This window comes from Cyclopterus lumpus, chromosome 20 (genome assembly GCF_009769545.1).
Source record: "Cyclopterus lumpus isolate fCycLum1 chromosome 20, fCycLum1.pri, whole genome shotgun sequence".
Taxonomy (NCBI): Eukaryota; Metazoa; Chordata; class Actinopteri; order Perciformes; family Cyclopteridae; genus Cyclopterus; species Cyclopterus lumpus.
In genome coordinates this window covers 5,454,864-5,471,255 of record NC_046985.1, presented here as the reverse complement: position 1 = coordinate 5,471,255, position 16,392 = coordinate 5,454,864, and the positions used below count along the sequence as shown (strand labels likewise).

The following is a 16,392-nucleotide window of genomic DNA, read 5'->3' as shown; positions in this document are numbered from 1 at the left end:
CCATTTATCCTCCATGATTAATTAGGCAGCATTGTCTCCAATTTTTTTATTAGGGTCCGAGTCCGAGAGGACCGTATTGAGTTTGTTAGGGTGAACATTGAGCGCATTTTGGGGTATTTGCGAGCGACGAAAACCGCTCAAATTTGGCACGCTTGTCAGGCTTGGTGAAAATAGCCATCTGGTCAAGGAGTCAAATTTTTGCAATTCATAGTTGCTCTCTAGCGCCCCCTAAAATGTTGTTCGGCGACGCCCCTCACCCAGAATGTCCGATTGACTTGACATTTTTCACACATGTTCATTTACACTTGCTCTACAAAAAAGCCTCTCAGACCCCTGAGGTCCGCCTACTTAGATTTTCCGCCATTTTGAATTTTGTGAAAAACACATAATTGACTTTCTTAACTACATGCTTGGTCCAAATCAACAAAACCTGATATCAATCAAATCATTGAAGCCAGATGACCTAGACTATGTCAACCGTTTTTTTTATACATCATTGTGTTAAGGAGCTAGGGCCCAATGAACATCTTAGGGGCGTGTCTTGTTTTTCAATGCTCATAGCGTCAACATTATTAGGACCAATCAATTTGAAACGCTTCACGTAGAGACACGTGATGCATGTATCTGTTCACATTCTCAAAGCGCCCCTACTGGCCAAAATAAATAAGCCTAAAAATGCGTTCTCGGCCGAGCGGGTCGGCGTCCCGCCGGCGCCCCAGACCGGCGCGGGTGAGCGAGGACCCGTTCATCGCAGCTTTATTTTATTTATGAATTTTACTTTTATTTTTGGCTGTAATAAAAACAATTCTGACTTATTTAAGGATTGTATTGTCTTGTGCTCTAGACTAATAGTTTACTGAAATATCACATTTAAAAAAAGGTGTAGTTCAGTGTTCAATACCGCAAAAACAAGCCTGACAGGAGAATAAACTTCATATTTTGCTTTTGTTGTTTGTATGCAAGATACATTTTAAGTAGCTCTGCATTCATCACAAGATGCACATGTTCGATTTCTGGCATATTAACGAGACTTCACGATACTCATCCGACCTGCCGAGAAGTCCCCTATATGGAATATGTTAATCCTTCTCAGAAGGGAAACCACAAAATGTGATAGTTACCCGGAAAGTGTAAAAAAAAATACCAAACCCCACATCTGATGTTGGTGTTTTTGCCCCCCGTTGAAAAATGTCGATACGCAATCAGACAGATCTGAGACACCGTGCTGCAACGAAGAAGAAGAAGAAAGACAAATAAATAAACATCACATGACAGTCAAGGCTGCAAGAGCATTCCGGGGTTATTATCCTCACTCGACAGTGTTATATGAAGCAGTAAACGGTGTTATTGTGAGTCACCTGCGGTTGCTCATTCACGGAGAAAGTAATGGAGACGTGGAGATGGAACAGCATTAATGTTGACATCCTGGCAGATGGGCCGAGTGCTTCTGGCAGATGATAGTCCTGCAGGTGTTACCATTACCATCAAGTGTTTTAATGACATCTTGCTTTGTGCAGGCTGGACTAAAAAAATGTTTTTAAAAATAATCTTTTGATTAGGTTTCCCATTATAAAGCAATTTATATAAAAAAATCTCACAGTGTTAGCGCGAGCCCCCTTCAAGGCTGTAACTCAGAGCACTGGGGCTCATTTATATGGTAACGTTGCAAGCTGCAGGTCTCACCACACATTAAAGTGCCGGTCATGGAGACATTAGATATCCCATTAGCTGAGACCTCTGTCCCAGCGTGCCCCAGTAAATCATGGACCTATATGCAGTGGTTAATTCTGTGTGTGACAGCGTCACACCTCTTATGATTTAATATGACGCGTGACCGGTTTGTTAAGATGGAGCTTGGGCAATTGCTACATGCCTTTTCTTTTTAAAATAAATAAATAAAATCCATCGTGCTTTATGTTTCCACTGTGTTGACTTGACAACAGAAGGCAATGCATCACATGACTTAGGACACGGTTGTTTCCAGTGGTGCAATGTCCACAGGGCTCAGATCTTTAGACAATCATTATAATATTTGATCATATTATCAGTTTGTCTCATATGTTAGTTGTCTAGCGGTTCTGTTTTGGGCTTTTTTTTCCCTTCTGCTTTCTGCTTCCTTTTCCCACGTCATTTATGTCCCAGTCTTTGTGTGCTTCCTGCCTCTCTGATTATTCACACCTGTCCTCAGTTACTCACCTGCCTCTGATTCCGTCGGCCTCGTTTGCGTGCTTCCTGTTGTGCTGCCAATGTGTCTTCGTTCAACTGAACCTCATTACAAATGTAAGTGGTTGTTTTTTTTGGGGGGGGACTTTTCCTTGTTTTCAGTTGTTTTGTTGTTTGTTTGCCTGTCTGGATTTGTTTGCTCTACTCTGGACGGATCACCTGTGTGATTTACATTAAGCAGCATCATCTAGAATAACCCCATGACAAGAAATGACTTTCTTAAGCGTCTTTGAGTGTCTAGAAAAGCGCTATATAAATTAAAAGTATTATTATCATTATTATTATGACAAAAGTGCTGGAACAAGAGAAAGAAAACCAACATACGCATAAAGTTCTGATTAATGGCGTTTGTTGCTGGAACTTGGACATAAAGCCGGCAGACGTTCGGCCTGCCTTGACTTTTAGGGCCTCTGCTCTCCGAGCTTCACTGGAGACACAATGAGGACGAGGCCATAAAGCACGAGGTCCAGCAGATGCTCGGTGAAGACGACCACAGTCCATTATGCCGCCTGTTGAAAACACTCAGGCGCTTCCCTAACCCACTTCCTCCCCCCCCCCCGGCTCCGGCACTCTTCCTCGGAGTGAAGCTCACAATACTTGTCAATGAAAAGGGGAACGCCTGTTTCCATCAACGCAGATGTTCTTTGTTCCCTGGCAGATGTGTCCATCTTTTATCTTTCTGTCTTTTTTTTTGAACAGTCTCGCTTTACGAGCCTCTGATGTTTTGATTTTCTGTAAGGTCGGGGGCTGGCATATTGTATTTAAGGGGCAGAGAAGCCGCATACGGCCTTGTCTCGAGGTTTAAAATTGATGTCTGCTTTGAGGGAAGGGACGAGGAAGCAGCTTTTAGGAGCCACTGGGGGCCCCGAGTGTCTTTGGTGTGTTCAAAGGGGATTTTAATGTAGGAATCTACAGACGTTCTTGTACTTTGGGGCATGCTGGTTAATGTCTGTGGTTTGGCATTGAGGGAGGGACATATTGGTAAACAGGAGCTGTAAACGCTCTAATTTTGACTGCATAATTTAACGAGGGTGACAATCAAGGCCCAAAATATCAGCCTTATGTTGTAGATCCACCACCCGAGTTCCAAAGCACACTTCCACTTTGTACTCCCTGAACGAGCAACAAAAGTTGTTTTCGTTGGCTTTTCTTTCACGGTTTCATCTTGTTCCTACTTTTTTGGGGGGGTAAAATTAATTAACACGTTCATAAGCGGCTGCATCTTATGGCAGATCATTTTTTTCTAACTTTTGCGTAGAGCCAGACTAGCGTTTTCCATTCTTTGTTCATATTTGATGGACATATGTGAGAGTGGCATCTGTGGACTCTCGACAAGAAAGCAAATGTGCATATTTTCCAAAATTTAAATGTTGTAAGGTCTTCAATGTTGTAAACTACAACCGCTAACCCTTACGCCATCACTCCTGCACTTATTCCCCTGTTCATATTCAATTCTTAATCCTGAATTCATCTTTTTTTTCCTACCCTACATCCAAGTCCATCATTTCAAACCTAAGCCCAGTTGCTAATCCTAAATGAGTCCATTAAAAGTGTTTTTCACCCCCATCTCTAACCAACTGTCCTCTGTCTGGTGACTCGTCAGCCTCTCGCCAATCAGACCGACCCCTCGCTCTCTTACCACCCCCCTCCCCCTCCTCCCCCTCCCCCCCTCCCCCTGCAGGTATTTTGGCCTCAGCTCTGTTGCAACCAAGAGACAAATGTGTTTTTAGAATTCTGCACAAAAAAGCCGTTACGGTTGAGCGGGCAGAAGTCTATGTTTTATTTAATATTTTTCCTTTTTTTTTTCAAGCTTACTCTTTCTGAATAATCATACTGGAATGAGGCATTGAGACAGAAAGTGCTGACTCTGTAAATGTGGGCAAACCACAGATTGAAGCCTGGTTCCAAACAGACGGATCCTTTTATGACACCGGGGAAGGAGAGAAGGGGTCTTCGGATACTCCTGCGGCCGGTTTTCTGTGCAACACAATCATCGTCTAATCATTGCAGCCAGCGGCGTCACCATAAGTCAAACTATAGTGTCGGCAAGAAGGATTTTATTTCAGACACTTTAAAGTTTGGAATGAACCGTTTGTCCACCAGTTTGGTATCTTAACGGCTCTCGTACGGATCAATATGAATGCAGACATTCGTGGTCCCCAGAGGATGAGTCCTATCGTCACTTTGTGGGTCCCTTGACTTTTCATCTGGCGCCACCTTGAGGTTCGACGTTTATCTTTTTAGTGAAATATCTCAATAACTATCGGGTAGATTGCCGAGAGATCATCATCACGTCAACATTTTGATTTTTTTCCCCAGCATTTTGGTCGTGACCAAATGGCTACAAAATGAATGACAGAAGAAAACTAATACTAATTTTAGTTTTTACAAAACTAAGGTCCTAAACATTATACTTGCTAAACATTAGCATGTCAACATTGTGTAAATATGTGATGCATTTCTGCCTCAGAGCTGCTAGCTTGCCTCTTTTAAAAAAAAAAATACTTTAATTACACGTTTGCAACTTTTAACTTTAAAACCTTTTTAAAGTTGCAAAGCTACTTTTGTTTTTTCTTCAGTAACAAAATTAGAAATTGGTTCCGTTTTCAGGATAAATGTTGAATAAATGACGGACTGAATGGGCAAAAACCTTCATTTGGACCTAATTCAAAGGCCAAAAGCTTCAGAAGCGTCGACTGGGCTGACGGTCTGTATCGATGTCTCCTCGCGGTTTGATTGTCTCTCTGGAAGTCAGTCCGATAATCATTGTTCTTCGACGCCGTCCGCTGAGGTTGAACTCGCTCACAGACGCGTAATCAAAACCCCAAACCGCGACCTCACGTCTATCTTTTTAATGTCTAGGTTTGGGCTCCAGCCAATAGCACGGGGCCAGTTAAGTTTGGGGTTAGCTGCATCGGTCTGATGGCCGCTTCATGATCACGGTGCATCAGTCATTTTCTTCCCCCTCTATACTTTCTGCTGTAATGACACGGGTTACAGGAGCTCTATGTAATATTCTCTTCTGAAAACAAACACTGAGACGGATGATCACGTGTAGTTGCTGCTCCAAGTTGTTTCCCTTTTTCTTTTTTTCTTTTTTATATACTTTTCAATATGCATTACCCTCACAAAACTACTACACGAGTGTTGCATGTTTAGTGTTCGTCAAGCGGGATGGTTCAGACATTATTCTCATAGAGCGAGTTCATTCAATCTGCCTCAAAATCACCGGTATGAGAAAAGGTGCATTTAAAGATTAGGAAAATATGATCAGTGACTACAAATCTGTTTTAAAAAAAAAATAAGGCACAGTTCCAATATAGCCTTAAAAAACCCCAAAAAAACAGGTTGTGTACATTTCTAGACAATAACACACAATAGTACAGGGGAAATAACATGAAAGGTCAAGTGTGTAATGGAATATGACGGTGTGAAGCTGTAATCCCTCACAATAGTTCCTATATTCTTCCATTTTTTTTAGGCAACATCTTCTGAACGCACACAGTTGTGACGGCATCCCCGTCCACTGCGCCGCCTCTCTACGAGGCCACCAAGCAGCCCGAGTGAAGGGCGACGACTCTTTGGACCGTTTTAGGTTCTCTCAAATCCACACTTGGCGAGCGCAGAGTTCTGTTAAACGTAACGTGCACATTACATCGGGACGTCTTTCTACTGAGCCCAACGGCACCACGTGCAGCCTTCTGCACACATCTAGATGCGTTTGTTTGTGTGCTTTTTGCTTTTGACTTGCAGTGAGCACGCTACTTCCTGTAGCGCGCCACAAATTGCTTTTACCAGAACCGTTAGCAGCAGTTAATTACAGCTGAATCATCATGACTTGACTTGGCCGTGACCTCCCGCGAAACCCCTTTTTTTTTATTTGGCGGTTGGAACATGAGTGTGCAACGCCGAGAAGATCCGCTCCTTTTTTAAAAATGTATTTTCTTCTTATAGTCTCACTGACAAATAATATGCTGATGTGCATCTTTCTTTCGCTTGTGGCTAAATATTGGCTAGAAATGCTGTTATTTTTGAGGAGCCGTGAGTTATGTGAGGTTAGAAATGGAGAAGCTGGCCCAGGCAAATGTTAATGCTCCTTAGCTGGCTCAAGAACTTTTTTTTCTTTTCTTTCTGTGGTTCATAATTTCCAGACAACTCATTTTAAGATCAAGTGTACCGTTTTTTAAGGAGAGACGTGGCAACTGGCATCAAACCCAGAGGGAATCAAAGCAGTTCGAATCCAGAAAAACATCAAAATAAGCTTCTTCTCCTACAAATGGAGGGAGAGGGACAGTTTTGGTCTCTGCAGCCCCCTTTTTTTTTTTTTGCATTCTTTGCATAATAATACCCTGTTGTCAAGGAAGGAGGAAGGAAGGAAGGAGGGAGGGAGGAAGGCGAGGGGAGGAAACTGTGCCGAAAGAACAGCTTATCCAGACGGTGTGAAGTGACATGCTCTGGATTGTCCTGGAGCCGTAACGGCGCACTGGAGCAGGGAGCAGCGCCGCGAGATGATCTTTGGACTTGTTGTCGTGGATCCGGTCCACGTCTTACCGGAGATGACAGAAAAGTAAACATCGTGTCGGGTCGACGCGGTACCCATGCCCCTAAAGTCTGTCTTCTCCTCCTCCTTCTTCTTCTTCTTGTTCTTGTTCTTCTTCTTCTTCTTCTTCTCTCAGATCATGCCACGTCGTGTGTGATCGGGCTGAGCTCGTGCGCACTCACAGCTGCTTCCACACCGAAAAGTTACTGAAGTTGTCTTTTTTTTCTTCTTTTCTTCCTTGTTCGCCACATTATTATTTTTTCTTAGTTTTTTTTTTAAACATTTTGTAATTATAATTTTCAAATCCTCCGTGGATCCTCCCCCCCCCTCTCCCCTGCGTCCCCCGGCCCGCCCCACGCCCAGCATGGACTGACGTCTGAGGAATGGCATCGGCCGTGTTTGAAGGCACGTCGCTGGTCAACATGTTTGTCCGAGACTGCTGGGTCAACGGCATCCGGAGGCTCATCATCAGCCAGCGGGGGGAGGAAGAGGAGTTCTTCGAGATCCGGACGGAGTGGTCCGACCGGAACATTTTATACTTGCATCGGAGTCACGCCGACCTGGGCCGGCTGTTCAAGAGGCTGCTGGAGTCGTTCCCCGAGGACCGGAGGGAGCTGTCCAAGTGTCCGCTGATGGAAGGTACGGGATGGAGCCCTTGTTACGGGGACACAGTGTCACTGTTGGTGTACTTTAAAAAAAAAAAAATGTTTTTAAGGGTTAAATTCGGATCAAGGGCGTAGCTGCACATTATGGGGCCATATATATATATATATATATATATATATATATATATATATATATATATATATATATATATATATATATATATATATATGCTGGAGGTGGCCACTCAACTTTCTCTTCTTCTGCACTATTATATTTAATTGGGCTGCAACACACGATGGCCGAGGAGGAATAGGACATATTTGGCACTCGGGGCAAAAACATCGTTTTTCATGCACTGATCAATTGTGAGATTTGGGGCTATTTTTTTTGTTGTTGCTTCCATAATATTTCTTCTCAGACTAGTGGAAAGAAACCATTTAGGTGTTTATTTCATACTTTTTGATCTGTTTGCATCTGCAGAATTCTAAAGAGTTTGCATTAGATAATGCCTAATTTGCATATTTAAACAACACATATCAAAACAACTTTTAGATCAAGTTCCTGCATCACTGACATCGTTCTCCTTTTGCTGCAACACAAATGCATCTTACGCATTACGGATCATTTGTAGGACTTGGTTAAAAGTTTAGGATTTTCCCCATCAGGCCAGGAAAATGTCCCCAGGTAGTGGATTATTACTGGGGAGGAACACTTTGCATCTTGCACAGGAAACTTATGTTTTCTTATGTTTTATATTTTTGCCTCTCATACACTACAACAATTTAGAGAACCACACAGGCATTTCTTTCCTGCCACCTCAGCTGTGGGTCCTGTGGGTGGCTGTTACTATTAGACATCCCTTCAAAATAGGGCTTGGTAACACAATAAAAGTCTAGGGCAGCAAAATAAAAGCAGAAAAATACAGTCAACATAATCAATAACGGTTTAGAGCTGATCTGAACTGCTTCTTTGCCTATATTTCATCCTTTTTTCTTGGACAGGTTAATATTTGACATAGGTCGGCTAATGTGACACAACAAAGAAACTATCACTTGGCCTGTGGACCACAAGACCAACATGCTGACTAATGCTGGTCAATATTCAGGAGCCCAAAGGCGGTCCGATCTGTAAGGTCGGCTCGCTCCTCTTTGTGGCCTAAACTCCTGACTTTTATGTGGAATTTGCTCCCTGCATCTGACGCCCCCGTAACTCTTTAGGGCGGTGTGAGCAGCTATTATCTGGTGCTCAGCAACTGACCCCAGTCCTGCTTTGATCAAAAGGCGATGACACACGTGTCCCTGATATCTAACGGAGTCCAAATGCTTATACCCAGCTGGTGACGAATCTTAATGCTGTCCTCCAAAGGACAACAATGCTTGGAGAGATGCACTCTGTGGATGTGGCACAAACACATTTAGTTTGGTTTCCTTCAAATATCTTTGAATATTTGTTCAATCTTTTCAAACTTTTAAATAAATCTGCAAACACCTTTTTACTTGGATCATATGAAACGTATAAAAAGCTTTGTAGAGTGCAGTCTTATGCCACATGTAGCCAATCCCATGGCCCTCAGGGTTTGGACCTTTTTGACACTGCCAACAAGTTTGGCAAAGCTCCCGACTTGTTCCTGTTCCTTGGCACTTCCCTTTTGTCTCTACCCACTGAGCCTGTGCAAATGTTTTGGAAACATCCCTTCAGTGGGCTCGGATGCTCGGCTTCCTGGCCGTGCACTGAAACAGCTGACGAGCTTGTTGACAGCTCGCTGCAGCCATTGGAGCAGTCTGCAGTGCATTTTGGGAAGAGACATTTTTGGGGATCTCATGACTCACTTTCCTGTACCGTCTGTCACCTTTCACATTGTTATAACGACTAAAAGATGAACGGATCAGAGATATTGGCACTGAAGGAGACGTCGGCGTTACTTTAGTGACCTCGAGCTGCTTTGACATTGTTATGGATTCATAGCAAGTCACTTGAATAACATTCTACTAATGGCCTTTTCTTCAATTCCTACCTCCCTGTTCAATATTTAATTTGCGACCCCTCTGATCACCGCTCGGATCGAGAGTCCCCTTTGAAAAAGAGTGGCGCTGGCCTTTCTCAGTCCACTTCCAGTTTCTGGCTCCGCTTGGTGTTTTTCTGTTTCTGTGCTGCGTCTAAGCAACAAGGAAGGCGTGCAGAGCTTTCAGACTGATGTCATGATGAGAGAAAGAGAGAGGGAGGGGAGTGGACTTCCCATATTTAGTCCCTCTGCTCTGCGAGGCCCTTTAACACTTACCTTACATGTGACCCTCGGGTGAACACCGGCAGGAAGCCAGTGCTCACATTCCATGGGAGACGGAGTCCACCGAGGAATTTGGACACAAGCTGTGTCCGAAATCACTCCTCCTTCCACTCATTTCACTCCGACCCACTTAAATACTCTTCTTGGACACTCATGAATCATCATCTCGGTTGGTTATAATGGCGCTAATTCACACGTTTAACAAAAGAGAGTCCGCTTCCTTATTTACGCGTCGTTTTTTTCTTCTTCTTTTTTCACAAATGCTAAAACCAGTCTAAGTTTTTTTTAAACAATTTTCCGGGTTATCTGGCTGCTGGCGGTCGCTTTAATGAGCAGATATGAGAGTGGGTTGAATCTTCTCCTCAAACTCTTAGCTTTAATTGGGATGTTGGTTGTTTAAATAGGAGCAAAGTAACTTATTGTTGATTTACAGTGGGAGGAGAGGTGTCTCTTAAGTGGCGCGCTGCAATTTTGGTGTCGAGATTGATGTGGCGTCCTCCAGAAACCCCCCCCTTTTTTAAAATTTTTATTCAGTGTTTTACCTTCATCTTCAACCTGTAAACATCTCTAACCACACAAATTATTATGATTATTGAAGTGGTGCCAGGAATGCAGAGTAATTGTCTCTATTTATTTCTACAGCTATTTAAATCTTGCGCAACCACCAAAAATAACCACGCATGCTTCTCGGTTGCACATGAACCATGCGTGTGATATCGTATAGCGTTCCACACAATCTGCTAGTTTATGCTTTTTGTTTTGTTTCGATGCATTACAGCGTTTCTTTATTAATATGCTGCATCCTGACGCAAAGAAAACAACATGGCGGCCTCTGAACTCCCAGTATGTCCAGAAATATGATGCAGCATATTTGAAGCCGTCACGTCTTTTTTTTTCTGATAATAACATCTGATAATACATTCTTCCTCATCCCGCCCTGTTTCCATGTGCACCCTGGGTGCGCTTTGTGCCTCCACCTAATAATAAATAATGTGCAGTGGATTCATAACATTAGAGTTCTACATGGCAGGACATCCAGTTCAAGACTGGGCGTAGTTTCTGTGGTGAAGTTATCATCCTGGCTGTGCGCGCATTGTATCAACATAAATTACACTAATGTTATGGTTTTTCCAATATTCTTGCCCTGAGTTGTTCAGTTTTCAACTTCTGGTAACTCCCCCCCCCCCCCCCCCCCCCCCCCCCATTGAAAAGGGGAACCGCACTGTGACGCACTCCCTGCTTATTGCAGTAGTTCTGCTTCAATTATGCTTACAATATTAAATGTTTAATTTTATTGGCACCCTTTATGTATTTACGTGACTTTTCTTATTAAATAATATTAATATGCAACTACAGGTTTTGTGTGTGTGTGTGTGTGTGTGTGTGTGTGTGTGTGTGTGTGTGTGTGTGTGTGTGTGTGTGTGTGTGTGTGTGTGTGTGTGTGTGTGTGTGTGTGTGTGTGTGTGTGTGTGTGTGTGTGTGTGTGTGTGTGAGCCAACTTGACTGAATTTCCTGGAGAAAGTATCTTTATATTTGGCAATAAACTCTCATGCGTCAGGACAAAACGTCTATTTTTATGCACACAGAAGTACTTAAAAACTGCCTAACCGTTGCCCGAAAACAACCCACCATATCAGTCCAACCCTTTTTAAACGTGGAGTATTTGTCACATAAACAGGGAAAAACCATAACCGGGGACTTTAAATCAAACAACCTGATCCGGAGGCGGCGTGAGGTTCAGACCGGGTGGGAGGGCTCGGTGGGTGATGATTGAACTGCCCACTCACTCTTCACCTCCCTCTGGGTGTGATGTCATCACTGCCGGCCATTATAAATGGATGAGGCTGTGACTGTGCACAGTGCTGCTTCAGGCCCTCTTACTCAGTACTTCCATGTAACAGTAACCGCTGTGTGACTTCGTCCTCATCACCCCCCCCCCCCCCCCGCCACATCCCTTTTGTTAGCGTGGCAGTAAATGATGCTAAAAGTGCTGATCTCACACTCCCACTGCTTCTTAAATTGCATTCCTATAGAGTTCTGCAGGATTAACGTGTCATTGCGTAGCGTTTCTTCTCTTATTTCTTCCCTCTGTTATTACTGCCCGTCTTCCAAATGTTTGCGATTACTCTGGCGGTTTCACAGCATCGTACTGGGCCTATTTCCCCCCCCCCACACACCTGCCTACTTTGGGTTATTATCAGAGATCATTGTTCATAAAAAAAGGTTACAGTATTAAACAGACTCTTACCTTTTCACACGGGATCAAATCAGACCCGTCTGGATTTTTGTTTGTGGCAATAAAGGTCAAAACTCTTTAGTCGAGAGTTGTTGATATTGTTATGTTACATTATCTGTAGTTATTGACGCTGTTGTATTGTGACAGGTTTGGGGGAGGGGAACACCATTAGTACCTTTTTACGGTTGACACGTACACTCATTGTAACATCAAATCCTAAAGGTCAAAGGCTTCACAAAGACAGAGAGCTTTTTGAAATCCTCACACCAGCCGATTGATTTCAGACGTTCCCATTAATTTTTGTTTTCAGGGCTCGTGAAAATCAACGAGGCGAGCGATATTGAGGAGAAACTGAACGAGGTGGAACGACTGCTGAAGAACGCCATCAACATGCCGTGCAAGGTCCGTCTCTGTACTTAACTAGCATGTTCATCGAGAAGGTTTTTTTCACCGCGCCTCCTTCTCGAGGGTCAACGGTAGACGTTCTGAAACTCCGTGTACTAGATCGCTCACGAACCCCCCCCCCCCCGACTCCCCAGTATTCCAGGTCGGAGGTGATGTTGACCTTCTTTGAGCGATCGCCGCTGGACCAGGTGCTGCGGAATGACAAGGTCCACAGAATCCAGCCGTGCTTCCAGAGCGAAATCAAAATATCCGGTATGGGACATCTCGTATTCGTAGTGAAAATGCAAAAAAAGGCGGAGCCACTGTTTCTTGTGACTTAACCTGCACTGTGGACCTTTTTTCATTTTTTTTTTTCAGAAATCATGCGGTCAAACGGATTCTGTCTGGCCAACACGGAAACCATCGTATTTGATCACAGTTTCCCTGAAGAAAAAGAGAGACCCTCCTCCACGGACTCTGTGGAACACACGTGAGTGTGCGGACCGCTCCTCCAATGTCTCTTTCTTTTTTTCTTTACTCAACCCTGCTTGCACGATGAACAAAGAAATTGCTTATTTTCCCACAAATATTTAGATTTCCATGTTTGCTCTCGAGTATGCAGTAAGTGTTGTGTGTGGTGGGGGGGAAGTCGTTGCATGTGACCCTACCCCAGGACCCCCGCCCCCATACAGGAAGTGTGTCTGTGCACCTCTTCCTTCCTGGTGTGTGTCGGAAACAAAAGAGGAACACATTCCTTTTGGTACTGCACATAAAACAGCACTTTACATAACTATTAATTAGACAACTTTTTTTTTATTTTTATTTTTTAAGACCTGTACAACCAAATAAAGTCTCTATGGGTTGATGTGGACCATTCCACAGTTTTTTTTTTTTTCTAAATCAACCCTTTCGGTTCCTGTGTTTCAGACCAACAGTTCCATCCTGTCCTCGGAGTAACGTGTCTTTCATTTTGTTGCCAGGTATGAGGACGGAACAGAGTTTTTGCCGATGGAAGCAGACCTGTGTGAAGAGGAAACGGAAGCGTACGTCACCAACCTTTCCTACTACCATCTGGTCCCGTTTGAAACCGACATCCTGGAATGAACCCCTGATGCCCCGTTGAAGGACATCTGAGGCTGCCGCGGAGGAATCGGTGCTCTTCAATGGATCCTGGCGCTGCTCATCCTGCGTAAACTCTAGAGTTGCTTGTGGCCCGTTTATGGAGTCGGGCAGATGTACAGTATGCGCCATAATATTGGAAGTCAGTGTGCCTCATTCAGAGCCTTACAAGAGTGTGTCAAGGAGAAACATGGCTGCAGAGAGCTCTCTTGTTTTGTATTTAACGCAACCTGTGGCAGCTAGAGAGGCTCGGCGGGAGGGAGGGGCCACACATTTACCTGAACTCAGAGTCGCATTCACAACATCGGATCCTTTCACTGTTACTGAAAAACGTAGCGGGATCAACCAGCACTCTTGTCTTTTTCTATCTCGGCCGTCTTATCTTTGGCGTTCCTTCTCCGGTGGACCTCCCATGAATGCATCGGGCCCCCAACCTCTCATTTACACCCGCTCTCTTTGCCACTCTGGTGTTTTTATTCCCACAGGAAGCTGTCACCAAGCTTTGCGTATGACATTTTCTTCACGGTGCGATTTTTCCAACAGCGTGTAGCAACGTTTCTGGTTTGAAAAACACCAGCTTGAAACCCGTGGGACGTGTTTGTTGCTGCGTATAGAGTCCGTTCTTTGGCCGGAGAGAAAGATCACCGAATACACAACGTAGGGGCACATTTAGCCAAGTCCTCTCATTAGCATAACACATCTGATGGTAAGTGAAGCGAGAATAATAACGTTTTTAATGCCAATGTTTTAACATACAGTATATTTCACTTGGTTCAATGATTACTTTGACAATTAATATTAAGTTGTTGTCATTTTGTTACAACTTTCCAAAGTGAGAACATGATGCTGCCTTTTTGGATGTCCGTGATTTTTTTTTTGTATTTGTAACTAAATTGTAATATGTGTTTGTACTGTAGCTTGTGTAACGTTGCTAGTTTTATGTTTGTTTTTCTTTTAAAAAGAGAAAATAATTTTATATACCAGGGCGGGGGGGGGGGGGAGATTGTTGCCATTGACAACCTGATCGTCTCACTGCTGTTGTTGCCATGTGATGAAATGGGGGGGGGGGTCAACGGAGGTCATATCCGACCCGTTCTGTAAGATGACGTGTGCGGGTCCATGCAGAGGGCTGACTGCAAGTCTCACTGAACGTGGGAGTCTTCAGCTCGGCCCGTGATGGGGGAACAAGTCCACTCTTTATCGCACGAGGAGACAAACGATCTTGCTGTACGGAAACTTTCAATAGAAAGGAAAAAAGTGTGTGAAATGATATAACATTTGATTAAAAGTCACGTCTTTTGTATGTTTTCTGGTTTACTTTCACTTCTCTTAGTGCCTTGTTTTTGAATGCAGGTGAAAAGCAAAACAAACTGTACTTTTGTGTGTGTGTGTGTGTGTGTGTGTTAACTAAAGAAGTCCATCTGTATTACTTGTTTGAACAGTCTTCTCAATGCAGAAGTCACTGTGGCCTTACAATGTGGGCTAACAGCTTGCGTCCACTCTCCTGCCCCCTCTAAACACAAAAGGCATTCGACCCTAACAAACTTGGCACGCGAGGGTTCGGTGGGACGATCCTCCGCATGAGACTATTTAGTAACACAGTCATGATCACCATTCACCCCCACGAGAATGTACAGCTCTTTCTCACGGTGCGAAACTATTCCCCGCTTCTTCTTCTTTTTTTTTTCTCCCCCAAGAATTGAAGGATATTCTTTGGACATAGAAGTTACAGTTGGAAAAAAGTCCCAGCATACTTAGTGGTCATGATCACAATGATTCAAATGGAGGAAACTGGAATTTATGTATTTTTAAATTTGCATAGCAAGGTTGAATTTTCTCTCTTTCAGAGAATTAATGTTTATTAAATGCTGTAGCAGTTTATATTTCAAATGTCTAGTAGGACCTCTGTCTATCTTCGGACCTTTTGCAGACTGGAGTAACGCGTTATAAATATTCTGCAGTCTCTGCAATGTTATGACTAAAATGACACTCAGCTGATTTTATAAAACAATCAATAATCCCATCATGCCAGCAGGGGCTAGAGGATTCAGAGGACAGTGTGACAGATAATATGAAAATAATATTACACAAAAGTTTGTATTTATTTTGTAAACTTCTGCCACACTCTGAAGCTAACCATTTTATGACTTGTGTGTGTGAGCGTGTGTGTGTGTGAGAGAGAGAGAGAGAGAGAAAGCTTTAATGAAGATAATATGAATTATAACCTTGTGGTAATGTTTGATAATTTTTAAGCAGTATTAGATACACATTATTATTCTCAAAGCAAAACAAATATGTTTTCCAATAAAAGAAACGTCCTCCTGGTGTTTGTGTGGAAAATGTGATGGAAATAAATGGACTGCATTTGACTACAATTTCAAACACCCTGCACTTTGTGTGAGTATTTCCCATGTTATGGCCAGACAGTACTTCTTCTTCTCTGCATTTTCAGAAGGAAGTAGTGTACATCTTATTCCATCATGTTTATTTTATTGACACGTAAGATAAAAGTAAAAGTATATCCTTGTCGGTAATTACATTAAATTGCTATCAAATAAAGTGTTTTACTAACAGAACAAATGAGTTTTCCAAATGGACAAAACAATCTGTCCATAATAATGTGGAGGAGACTTTTCATAGCACATAAGTTTGGCCTTTTGCTCTCGTTAATTATCGTAGAGCGCCACCTTGTGGCTGAGTATCGACATTCAGCAAAAGAACACTAATAAATGCAGAGAAAAAAAGCGACATACACGTTTAATTAATTTGTTATGGTGGTATTTATTTTTAAAGTAAAATTAAATGCACCGATATTATTGAGAAAAAAATGTTTAAATATATATTGGAATTTATTTGTTTATATATATATATATATATATATATATATATATATATATATAAATATAATATATATAAATAAAAAAATCTAAATGCAGCCGTAAAACCAGAAGAAGAAGAAGAAGCCGCAGGTTCCTGGAGCCGTTGGGAGTCGGAGTAACC

At 42.9% G+C, this 16,392-nt stretch overlaps 1 protein-coding gene across 1 annotated transcript; it reads left to right on the top strand.

Annotated features, from left to right (window-relative positions):
* Positions 1 to 6,622: 6,622 nt before the first annotated feature.
* On the top strand, positions 6,623 to 14,695 carry pxdc1b (PX domain containing 1b). Its single transcript, XM_034560662.1, has 6 exons — positions 6,623 to 6,790; positions 7,127 to 7,402; positions 12,200 to 12,291; positions 12,429 to 12,546; positions 12,652 to 12,763; positions 13,254 to 14,695. Exons 2-6 carry the CDS (start codon positions 7,147 to 7,149, stop codon positions 13,375 to 13,377), a joined length of 702 nt encoding a protein of 233 aa, XP_034416553.1. The 5' UTR covers positions 6,623 to 6,790; positions 7,127 to 7,146; the 3' UTR covers positions 13,378 to 14,695.
* Positions 14,696 to 16,392: the final 1,697 nt, after the last annotated feature.